The sequence below is a fragment of the Castanea sativa genome, chromosome 1 (genome assembly GCF_040712315.1).
Source record: "Castanea sativa cultivar Marrone di Chiusa Pesio chromosome 1, ASM4071231v1".
In the NCBI taxonomy this organism is placed as follows: Eukaryota; Viridiplantae; Streptophyta; class Magnoliopsida; order Fagales; family Fagaceae; genus Castanea; species Castanea sativa.
This window is the reverse complement of record NC_134013.1, coordinates 46809228-46821987: the sequence shown is the minus strand read 5'-3', so window position 1 is coordinate 46821987 and position 12760 is coordinate 46809228. Positions and strand designations below refer to the sequence as shown.

Below are 12760 nucleotides of genomic sequence, written 5' to 3'. Positions count from 1 at the left end.
GTCAACGGTCAAAAATCAACGGTCAACGGTCAACAGTGATGACGTCAGCAGCGCACTGGAGGATGGCGTCAGCGATGATGTGGCGTGATGACGTCACCTAGGGCTGACGTCAGCAGGAGCAGGTCTGGCGCGTGGCAGCGCGTGGCGGCGAGTGGTGGCGCGTGGAGGCAGGGATTCGGCGCGTGGCAGCGCGTGGGCGCGTGATCTTCAGTGCAGAAGCTTTGGGCGGCGCGTGAGGGCGTGTGGAGCCTCCGATGACTGTGAGGTTTTCACGAAAAGGTAGATTGGAGTAAGACGATCTTCGTGGTACCTTCGGAAAATTTTTCGGAGCAATATTCACAGCGGTGCCGAAAAAGGCAGTGGTCTTTGCAGTGTTCGAACTCCTTAACGGCGGCTGCTACAGGTCCAGAACCTGAGGACGATGTCTGGAAGACTCAAAGGTTCAACGGCGAAAGGTTGTGGCAGTTGTTGTGACAGGGGAAGCAATATTGAGAATGGAGTTACACCAATAAAGACAATACTGCTAAGAAAAGGTTAGAGCACTGGCTTTGATACCATGTTAGAAATACTGAATTCAATAGTATTGTATTTCATACTAAAAGAATATACATGAGTGCCTTTATATAGGAGGCATATGAGTGCAGTACGAGTAAATATGAGTGTAGTATAAGTAAGAGTGCTATACAAGTAAACTAGTTGGGCCTAAAGCCCACAACATTATACATGTTAACAGAAAAATTGGGGCTTTTGGGTATGGTTGAATGTGTTTTGATTAAGTATCTACTTGTAGTTGTTGTGTGGTGTTGTCTTTGACATCAGTCTAGAAATTATATTGCTTGGTCATGAACTCATGATGTATGCTAAAAAATCATTATGAAATTTCTCTTTTTTTTCCTAATTTTTTTTAGGTATCTGTTCCTTTTCTAAATTTGGATTGACTATGCAGATGGGTATTTGTTGGTGAAAAATATATTTTGTTTCTTGTAGTTCATTTTAAAGATATTAGGTTCTAAGACCTTAGGGACTAATTTATTAGAACTTCATTATGTAATGTGTTGGCAAACCATGTCAAAACATAGAGTCTAGATTTAGACTTGCTCAAAGTATGTTTATTTGTAAAATTGGAATCGAGTGACTGCAGAATTTATTGGACTAAATCTGCAAAGCTCGATCGATCGAAAATTAGACTCAATCGATTGAACCGCGCGCATATTGTTTTTTTTTTTTTCTATAGAATTTCCAATTCAGCCCAAGCCCATATGATGTAGGGTTTTACGTTTTACTCCAAGTATAAAAGGAAAAACCCTAGCTACGTTTTAGAGGTCTTTGATGTGCTGTGTGTTGAATCTCTTGTGAGATCTAGAGGTGTTTACCTTCATACATACTTAGGATTATCAAGATCAAGATTCATGTAAAGAACTTGATGATCGCTTCAGTTGCTGCTTAAAAAACTTAAAGAAGATCTGAAACCTTTGAGTGGTGGCTCAAAGTCACAAATAGGAGAACTTGTGGTTGCAACAAATCAAGGAAAGAAGTAGTCCGTGGACTCAGCTGTCATGTGGTCATGGTAGTAAATTTTCTACACAAGGTAGCAATAGGATGTTAGTGGTCTAAGTTTTATTGTAAAAACTTCAATTCTTTCATAGTGGATCTGGTTCTACCTTGAGGATAGCTAGGTTAAATCCTCCTCAGGTTTTTTACCTGTTTGGTTTTCCTGGGTTATCATATCGTTGTGTTCTTTATATTTCCGCATTATATACATGATATGATTTATATGTGTTAATCTAGATCTATTTAATTTACCTAAGTATTCACTTGGCTAAATAACTAGGCCAAACAACTTGTGTTTAAGGGGTCTAAAACTTTACAAAAGATATAAGCTGTTGCTCTTAATAGGTAATGAGGTACAATGTTTGTGAGCTTAGAATAATGGTTCTATGTTATGTACAACTGGCTTTGTTAGCTACATTGCTAATCACACTCTTATTTGTGAGCTAATTCTTGGTCAGAGTTTATTTAATAGCTTATGTGACATGACTGTCGTTATGGCTGGAGTGTTATGCTCTCACCACAATGTTGTGATGCATTGATCCTGATTCCTGACAAGTATATTAACTTGCTATTTAGAAACCATTCAGGTTTATAGCTTGGACATTTGACAATTTATGCTTTGTTTTTGTTTAGCACGGAAGTTTTAAACAGTTAAGCATAATGTGAATTATTGGCTTGTCTTAAAATAAAATTCATGCCAAAAATATTTTAACTGCATTTGCCACTAAATACCTCGGAGCTTGCCTTGGACCCCTTTTCAGTTATTTTGTTATTGGAGCGTAATTTTGCTTTGGCACCTTTTTTCTTTTTAGTTGATGAATATCTCATCTCTGCTTCTCCTTAATGCAAAATACATTTGTTATTGTCTGATTGCCCCCATTTAAAATTTGGCTATGCAACTATTATATTTTGTCATTGATTACGAAGAAATTAAATGTATCTCTTGAACATTCAGACTATATGATCTGCTTTGTATTTCACTGTTAATGTTGATCCTTTAGCTGAGTTCTTTAAAAGGAAGTTCCTAAGCTAAACCCTCAACAAACTTACATAATTAGTAGTGATAATGATCTTATAGCTTCACCTGTGCCTGCTTTTAGTTTGAAATTTTGATATATGTTTAATTTTGAAATCACTCTTTGTTCTTTTGTTAGGTTGAATGGCATGATTAAATGGATGCAATTCTTTGTTTGATCACCAGAGCGAGAAAAGACAGCTACTGAAGGGGGATTAATGCTAAATTTCAGATTGTTTTATGATAGTGTAGACCACATGTTCTCACACTTGCACAAGTTCTACCATTCTGATGAAATGTTGTAAAAAAAATATACGTTTTGGATGTATGTAGAAACTTCAACATTTACCTTTAGTAGCCAGTTGGATGATTCAAAAATTGTTTTGAATGTAAGTATTTTGCTTAGGCATTATCTTATTCATTACACTTTAGCTTCAATTTGCATCCTTATAGGATTTGTGAATGTAATTTTTAGGTTCCATGAATGTGCATATTTTTAGGTTGTATTTGAATGAAATAATAGCCTTGTAATCAAAGTGTACATTTCAATAAAGCTTTATTTATTTTTGGATCAAACTCTTGTATCAATTTGTGACTGTACAAGGATCATAAAAATTGTTCAATTTGAAGCATTAAAAGAATTTAGAAATAAAAGGCACACAATCAATTACATTTTATTACATTCTCAAATCAATATCAATAAAAGAATAACTATATTCTATTACATTCTTCTTGGTTTGTACTCTAAATCCTTGTAAAAGTTTTTGTAAATAAACATGAAACTACTCAAGTGTCAAAACTAAAGAATACATTCAATGTTTCGTTGATACTAAAAATTAGCCTATTGACAGCAAGATACATGGCGTCGATACTTCATGGAATGCTTCAAAACATTTTCTGGAAAGATACATTGAACTTTATGGAAGCAAAGGCTAATATTTTGTCCTGTTAACAAGAAAACAAGACACATTTATTAGTTATTACTCCATATAACCTTTTGCGACAATAAATGGAAAATAAAAAAGTGCAAAAAACAAACTCTTGCTCATAAGCTCAATTGTGCCCAAATCTAGCTACAATTTCTACTTTATTGTATAAATTAGTACCATATTTGTATAACATAGAAATGCCCAAGTAGAATTAAAGTTAATAAATGAATACCATATCTGTATAACATAGAAATGCCCAAGAAAAATTAAAGTTCAACTAGAAACATTTGACAATTTTTTACTAAAAGAAAAATCGTATCATCAAAATTTCAAATATTCTTTTGAACCAAAATAGCATCACCAGAATATTTTTGGAAGGCCTTGACATATAAAAATCTAAATGAACTACTTAAAAATTTGGGTAAATTTGTTAGGCATGATTGGTAACAATTCAAAAAACCAAAAATGCAAATATTTTCCCCTCAAGTTCACCTATTAAGGGCCACAATTTATTTTTTTAAAATTAAACTACAAGAAACAAAATATATTATCCACCAACAAATACCCATTTGCATAGTCAATCCAAATTTAGCAAAATTACGCTCCAAGGTATTTAGTGGCAAATGCAAGTGAAATTTTTTTAGCATGAATTTTATTTCAAGACAAGCCAATTAAATTCACAGTTTGCTTAACTGTTTAAAGCTTCTGTGTTGGACAAAAACGTCTGTGGACAAAAACAAGAAATCAAGGAAAGAAAAAAAATTCAAAACATTACACAAGAAATTATTTATAGCAAAAAACAAAGAAACAAAAAAAAATTAATTAAAGAAAGGGGAAATATTTGGCAAAGAAATCAAGAAAAGAGGGAAAAAACTAATATCATAATATCCTAACTAGATTTAATCATGTTAATTTTTATTAGTTTTTTTGGGGTTGGATTTTAGAATAAAGGTGTGGTTGATCTATTGGAGCATGGTTAGGGTGGAGACTGGAAGGTTGTCGGACTGACACTAGTGATGAGCACCTCCAGCAACAATGGTGTGGGGGTAAAGAGGTCAGTCCTAGCTGGGCTTGAGAGAACCAGAAAGATTTGAAGGAAGAAAGAGATTTTTTTTTTTTTCTTTTCAGTTTGTTATTATCCAAGACACCACAAATCCATTCCACTAAACTACTTCCATCACCAAAATGTAAAGCCTTATCCAATGACTATACCAATTCCCCTATTACTAAATGTTTAAAACAACTCCCCTTCACCCTTCTGTTTCATCTTCGACTAAGGCTGCTTTGAAGCCTTGTGTTTTGGAATGATCATTATTTGTTGGACTGTCCCAGCATCAGCACTTTGAACTTGGGCTACATAATCAATATGACATTTTTATCAAAATTATATCAAATTTTGCGGGTCTATGCAGTTGATCATTCCTCTAGCAATGGAATGTGTTCATATGTTGTTTGGCTTGAAGATCTGCGTTTGTGTTTTTTCTGCAATATTGGCAAATGATGCACTTCAATTATAAATCAATAAAGATTTTTATTTTTTAATCAAACACACAAACAACACCCCCCCCCCCCCCAAAAAAAAGTAATAATAATAAAATCAAACCTTAAACAGAAACACCCACACTATCACATATGTCAGTGCCCTATAATCTATAATCATAAACTACAAAACAGCTCTAGTGAAATGTACCCAAAAAGTCAAATGTAATTGAGACAAAACCCTTTTCCACACATAATGTACATGTTGGAAAATATTAATTAATATGTTTCTAAGAAATCTTTTGTTACAAAAGGGAAGAAAGAAAGGAATATTAATTTGGTTGTCAGGTGCAATAACAACCAATGTCCAGCAATAATATAGTTTTAAGTCTTAAGGAAAAAGGTAGTAAGTAAAGAAAGAGGAAGTAAAATGTGTGTCCGTGTGCCTATATATATATATAGCCTCAAGTAGATTCCTAATGCTTATAGGTAGTTAGGAGATAATATGCAACTGGACTGAGCAAGGTTCTATATAAAGCATAAATTGTCAAATGTCCAAGCTATGAACCTTTATATAAAATCAACTCTATTAATTAAACTCCAAATTTTAGATATTAAGGGTGTGTTTGTTTGGAAGTGAAATAGGGTGGTTGAAAACTTTGGAGAGAAAATGGGAAGGAAAACTTTTTTAGAGTGTGTTTGGTTGAGTGGGGAGAAAGGAAAATAAATTGTAAGGCCCAGGTGTTTTTTTTCTCGAGCCAACCAAAAAGTTTTCTCTCCAACATGAGACTGCTTAACGGACAAAAATGCCCTTTTTCGCTTGCACATAGGCTTTGTTTGGACATTGCTCTTCTTCGCCCTTTTTTTTCCTTCCTCCTAGATGTTGCCTCCTCTTGTTCTTGTTTTTCCTCTTTTACTTTTTTTTTTTATTCCCTCATTGCCTCTTCTTTTCTTTTTTCTTTTTTCTTTTTTTTCCTTTTGATTTAAGTGTACGTTGTTCATATTCTTTTTTTTTTCTTCTTTCTTTTGCTTTCTTTTGTGTTTTTTTTTTTTTGGTTGTTTGTCACTTTTATTTGTTTTAATTTGGCATCATTTTTAACAAGGGTACATAAGTAAATTTATACAAACTCATTATTTCCATCCCTCCACTTTTTCACTCCCAACCAAACAAAAATGAGGGAAATTAAAATCTTTTCTATCCTCCCACTTTTCCATCTTCCCACCATTTTTTATCCTCCCACTTTTCCACCCTTCTAACCAAACAAGCCCTAAATAAGTTTAAAAAGTCATCAAAGAAAAAAAAGGGAAAAAATATCCCCATCGTAGGAGTAATAAAGTACACCATAAAAATTAACAAAGATATATATAAAAAGAAGAAAGGTTAATTCTCAAAAATTTTCCTCATTCCCAAAAGATGAAAACTCTCTCAACAAAACAAAACATAAAATCCAAAAACAAAAACAAAAAAATAAAGCTCAAAACCTTTTTTTTTGTTTTTTGGTTCACATCACTGGAAAAAAAATTTAAAATATTTCTATGTATTTAGCTGCTCATTGGTGTCAGCCTCTTCGTTCCAACCGTTGCCTTTCAGGTATGAGAATTGCTTCAAAATATTCTTTCAAATTTATTTGTTTCTTTCTAATCTGTGTTTTCTAGTTGTTTGCTTCTAAGTTTCTATAATGTTGTTACTTGTTACAATACATAACCTATATAGGCTATACTTTTACATGTGGTGGGACTGTACCACTTTACTTGGTTCACCCCTTTTCTACACGTACCACCGGATATATGACCCCCACTCCTTGGAGATCGAAATTATACAATTCTCATGGTAGACCACGTCACTTGTCTATCATTCCGATAAAAGATTTCAATCTGTTTAAAATTGTTGAATCAATTTATGATAAATAAATAAAATACAAATATAAACGTTAAACAAAAATTAACTTCCTTGTTAAACTAACTCAGCAATTTTAAACAAGTAAAAGTCTTTTAGTAGAATGGTAGATAAGTGACATGATTTACCATGAAGACCATATAATTTCTCCATTCTCTCCTCTCCTTTTTTTTTTAATTTTATAATTTGAGTAAAATGTGTGGCTGGCAAGCCAAGTAACACAGACTTGTCACCAAGTGAGACATTAAAGTGGTTGGATTTATGTGTGAATTTCCAAGGTAGCATTGTTGAAGACTCGAAGGCCCCTAGTCTCATGAGTTTAATGGGCCAACCATGCCCTACATGGGTGGATAGCAACCACAAATGGATGGTCAATAGCCCAAATAGCCCAAAACAATGAATTTGTAGAGAGTAGGCTTGAAACTGAACTTTCAATGAGTTAGGTGAACAATGATCACGGTAGGTTAGTTGTTATTGGAAAGCATAAATCAAACAGTCTTGAACAAGAAAAGTTCTCCTCAATCAAGTCCGAGGAAGGTTTGTTCTTATATATTTCTCTTAGACTTCAAAATTACAGTTCTTGAGTTATATTTTTTTATCCCCCCCCCCCCCTTCTAATGGGGTTTTTCTCTTTTATATTCCCCTTCCTTCCTTCATCTCAGCCCTCCACGTATAAATCAGATTGCTAACTTTGATACTTGTCCTATCAGCATCTTCTTGAAGTCTTTGTGGGTAGCTGTAAGGCTAAATGTTACTGTTTAGGTATCACCTCCACATTAATGCGGTTAAGGGGTTAGTTGCAGAACATTCAATGTAATGGTAACAACTTTCTTCACAGATATTTTCCTACTTTCTTTTGTCTTATCCCTATCTAATATTTATCCTTGCCAACATGATTGCCTGTTACCTTGTTCTTGATGAAGGGTCGAACCTTTGACCTTTACTCTATTTAACTGAGGAGGTACTTCTCCTTGGACAATATTTTCAGCTCCTTATGACCAGACCTTTTCCATGGCCTATTAACTTGTATGCCTTCATTAGACTTCAAAATTGCAGCTCTTGAGTATATAGTGATTCTCCTTAGATTTTTAGATCCCCCCCCCCCTCCCTTGTAATGGGGTTTTTCTCCTTTATATTCCCCTTCCTTCCTTCATCTCAACCCTCCACGTGTAGATCAGATTGCTAACTTTGATACTTGTCCCATTAGCACCTTCTTGAAATCTTTGTGGGTAGCCGTAAGGCTGAATGTTAATGTTTAGATATCACCTCCATATTAATGCGACCAGGGGGTTGGTTGCAGAGCATTCAATGTGGTGGTAGCAACTTTCTTCTCAGATATTTCCCCACTTTCTTTTGTCTTATCCCTATCAGATGTTTATCCTTGCCAGCATGATTGCTTGTTACCTTGTTTTTGATGAAGGGTCGGACCTTTGACCTTTAGTCTATTTAGCCAAGGAGGTACTTCTCCTTGGACAATATTTCCAGCTCCTTATGACCAAACTTCTTCCATGGCCTATTGACCTATATGCCTTCATTAGTATATACCTGTCCTCAGACTATTTGATGTCCTTGAGCACGGCCCACAGCTCAATACCTATATCTAGGCCCTTCATCCCTACAATATTCTTTAAATGTTTCGTTTTTCTAATGTTCACTTCTTTTAATTTGCCTTGTATAACTCATTTTTTAGGAGTACCTAGAGGATATGTTCATAAAAATATATAACAAAGTAAATCTATATAGTAAAATTTTTTTTTCATTTTTCTTTTATCTTTTTTTTTTTTTTTTGATCTTACTACTCGTTTTCATTTTTCATATAGTGTTAGGATATACGAATGCATACTATTTTTTTTCCTAAAATAAGTGCTATGATTTCATAATTAAAAATTTTGGGACATGATCTACCTTTGTCAATAAGAAAAAATTTAAAAAAAAAAAAAAAAAACGTATTTTATGTAATTTTTTATTATAATATTTCTCTTATATTCTGCTGTATATGTTAAGGCAATTAAAAATTTTGGGACATTTTCTACCTTTGTCATTAAAAAAAAAAAGTTTTTATGTAATTTTTATTATTATAATATTTCTCTTATATTATACTGTACATGTTAAGGCATATCAAAGCGACCTAACTTACCCACTTAGGCCTCTTGAAAAAAAAAAAATTTGGATCCACCACTGATTATAGCTTTAGCATGAAGCTGTGAAGATCTTATGAATATATTTCTTATTGGTTTATTTAGTTAAAATTCTAAAATATTATTGTATATTAAGTGATGTATTTCTTATTAGCTTATTAGATCATTTTTCTTAAATATTATTGTATATAAGTGATGATAAAATACAATTTTTTTTGTTGAATATATCAAAAGTTTGCAACAATATATATGCTTCTTTGTATATGTGTATATTTAAAATTGTTTATAAATTTTTCTGGTGTCTCAAAAAATATTAGAAAAAGAATCAATTCAAAACACTACTTGCGTTTTAAAAACTATAATGAGAAGTAAATGAATAGGAAGGGGCAAGGGATAATTGTGAGTCATTTTACAAGATCAAATTATCACGTGGAATCCCGTGGGTTGACAAACCTTGAAACCCATCTATCCTTGTGGGATTTTTTTTTTTTTTTTTTTCTTGGTGAGGATTGGACACCCATGGGGATGAGATCCCAAAGAAACATTCAGGAACAAAATGGAACCAAATAGTAAATATAACTGGTAGATATTTTTGCTTCGAAACAAGAGGGAAAAAGTAGGAAAATGACTAGTCTGTTAGACTTATCCTGGATTTCTTGAAAAATTCTTAGGTTGTTTCGGAGTATAGAGAAATTGTGCTAACTCCTCTCACATTTATGGTAGACCCCACCATGAATTTAATGAATAAACTCCACCATGAATGTGAGAGAATGGAGCATCATTCTCCATACTCCAAAAGTACTTAAGAATTACTCAAATTTCTTAGCTTCTTAAATTACCCTGAAATATTCTCGGAAACACATTGAATATGCCACCCACTAGCAATCCCAAAAAAAAAAAAAAAAAAAAACCAACTGCATTTAGAATGTGGTCAACCTAATCTATATCATGTCCAAGAGTGCTCATAGAGCATTTATTAATAGACTATTTTTGTAAAATTTTTATACCAATTTATAAGAAATATAAGAAACTGTCATAAAAATCATTTGCTTATTTTCTTTTATTATAGAAAGTTTATAAAAATATTTTCTAAACTAATGCTCTTAAGACTTTTGTTAACTTTTCTCATCTATATTAGCTATAGTGTAATGAATAAATAATTCCTTGAAGATTTGATTCTTCCATTCAATTTTCATTGAACCGTACCAAACATTTAATGTGAAAAAATAGTTATTTCTAGTTAACTCAACTGGTAAAGTTTTTTATGATTGAACAAGAAATTTAGGATTCAATTCTCGCTCACACCAAAAATCTATTGGTGTCTTGATCAAATGATAATTAGCACAATCATCAAAAACAAATACCATAAGTTGAAACTTTATTTTTTTAAAAAAGTAAAAAAATAAAATAAAATAAAAAGTTAATATCTTCCTGTAGTTGGTTTATAATATTTCCTTAAAAAAATTGTTCATAATAAAAGTATTGATAGCAGTGGACTCGAGTGAAAATTACAATAAAATTTTTTACCATACATCATATAATAAATATTTTACAATAAAATTTTCCGCTAAAACTCCCCCAAACAATAACACACATTTTTATTTTTTATAACCTCCATTAGATTGTACAAGATGGATACTTCACATTTGGCATTCTAAAAAATATCAAAAGACCCAATCAAAAACAAAACGTTTTCAAAAGCTTACGAAAAGTAAATTGATCACACAGACCAAAAAAAAACAAGTTGAGGTCGAGATTGAGGGACTTCAGAGCTACTATAACCATTGACCACTCATAACTACCCACAATTAACAAACAACGTCCCATAGCCAGATCTGCAACCTTTTGTTGAAGGAGTGTGGTTAAAGTCAAGATTAAGTAACCCTCAGATATGAGTCATAAAGTATGAACCACCACCATTGTGACAATGGGGAACTGAGTCAAGAGAGAGGGTTCAAATAAAAGAACTAACAAATACAAATGTTACTAAATGTGAAGGAGGACTTCTGCAAAAATTTGACCATGATGATAGCTAACTGGATGTGGAGGTGATTTTGCAATATTTTGTGTACTTTTTATTTCGACTTTTGATGAGTTTTTGAGGACAATATGCTTTCACCCCTTTTAATAATACGGTAATGATACTCTTTCATTTAAATTTTTCATCTATATATATATATATACACTTTCATGTTTTAAATTAATGTGCACATTTTTTTTCTCTATCAGGTTCAACAAGGATTGCTTGTAGTTTGCCTCCCATCTGTAATTTTCTTTTTTGATTGGTTTAGGGAGCTTTCTGTTCTGACTGTATACCAGTTGTTTTAGTTTTTTAGTAAAGTCTTTCTCTTCATTCCATTTAAAAAATAAATGTGTATATTTCTTTACCAATTATAAATATTCGTGTAAAACAGTGGACGCGAACTAGTCTAAGAAGATATTTTCCCTAGACAATAATCTGTCTCTCTGCCTAATTTCTTGTCTCTCACTCCTCACCCCTTTTGTCACTTAGTTCAGATATTGTCCTTTCACTCTTCCCATTCTACCAGCCGTTCCTTCCCACGTGTTGACCTCTATCACTCTGACACGTCCATTTTGAAAGTTAAAGTCGTGACTCGTGATAACATCGTGACACTGAAGCAGCCTGCAGCAATTATTGAGCTCATTCAGTCCAATTCCGATCGATATTATAGTCTTGCAAATTGCAATGGTGCTCCTTCACATCATCAGCACTTAGATTTTAGTGCGCTTTAGGTTTGTGGTTTAATCATTTTTTTTTTTTTTGGGTGTAGAATTGTGGTTTAATCATTGATTGGAAAGAAAATAGGGAAAAGGGGGAACCAATTAATTCTCGTCTCCAAGAACAAATGCTTTGAATATTTCTGAAGCGGTGAAACCAACCGTATTGATAAATTAAAATATGATATGTTACAATCACACCCATACCCATGAGAGAGTGAGAGAGAATTACTCCTATAGGATAAAATTCATTATAGGACAAAGTCTATTCATTGAATATGTTTTACTAGTACTTGTGAACAACATTCACATTATTCATCATTGATTTTTACCACGAGAATTACTCCTATAGGATATGGATATTTCCAGTACAATCACTTTAAAGATGTAATAATTATAACCTAACAACTAGGGAAGGGAACACCACAAGTACTAGCGACCTTTCTGGCACCAGGAGAGTTAACATACTGCCTGAGATTTGGATCTTTGAGGTACCCACAAAGGCATGGCCTCTGCTCCCTCAGCTTGGTGCAACAAGTGCTAGATGGTGGTGCTGAAGATGTGATGGCCGCTATGCATGAACTTAGCTGCAAGGGACTGCATGTCACTGCCTTTGCCATCAGTGGTGCTTCAAATAGAAGCATGGCTACCACCACCACTGCACAGAGTACAACATATGAAGCTTTCTTCATCCTTACCTTTCTTACACTAGCTATGAAGAGAGAGAGAGAGAGAGAAGATAGGCTACGGTACATGGCTATTGGCTAAGGCCTCCCCCGCAATTTATAGCAGCTGTAAGTAACAGGGTCCACTGCTTGAATAGGGTAAAATAGTAAAATAGGCATAACTTTCTAACTATATAGTTAGTTGTTACGGTTTGCAAACTATATCTTTTACTAGCATCTCGAGTCTAAGAGGCTCGATTTTGGGCCTAAAAATCGAGTTTTTAAGGGTCGATTTTTATGGTCTAATTCTGTCTGATGTGGCGTATTTTTCACGTGGCGTCTAGTTG

At 33.5% G+C, this 12760-nt stretch overlaps 1 protein-coding gene across 1 annotated transcript; it reads right to left on the bottom strand.

Annotated features, from left to right (window-relative positions):
* Window positions 1-11966: 11966 nt before the first annotated feature.
* Window positions 11967-12511, bottom strand: LOC142640459 (non-specific lipid-transfer protein 2-like). Its single transcript, XM_075814571.1, has one exon. It carries the CDS (start codon window positions 12501-12503, stop codon window positions 12150-12152), a length of 354 nt encoding a protein of 117 aa, XP_075670686.1. The 5' UTR covers window positions 12504-12511; the 3' UTR covers window positions 11967-12149.
* Between the last annotated feature and the right edge of the window lie 249 nt (window positions 12512-12760).

What these genes read in the sequence shown, in the direction of transcription:
- LOC142640459 (XM_075814571.1), bottom strand. Translation starts at nt 12,503, where the DNA reads ATGTACCGTAGCCTATCTTCTCTCTCTCTCTCTCTCTTCATAGCTAGT.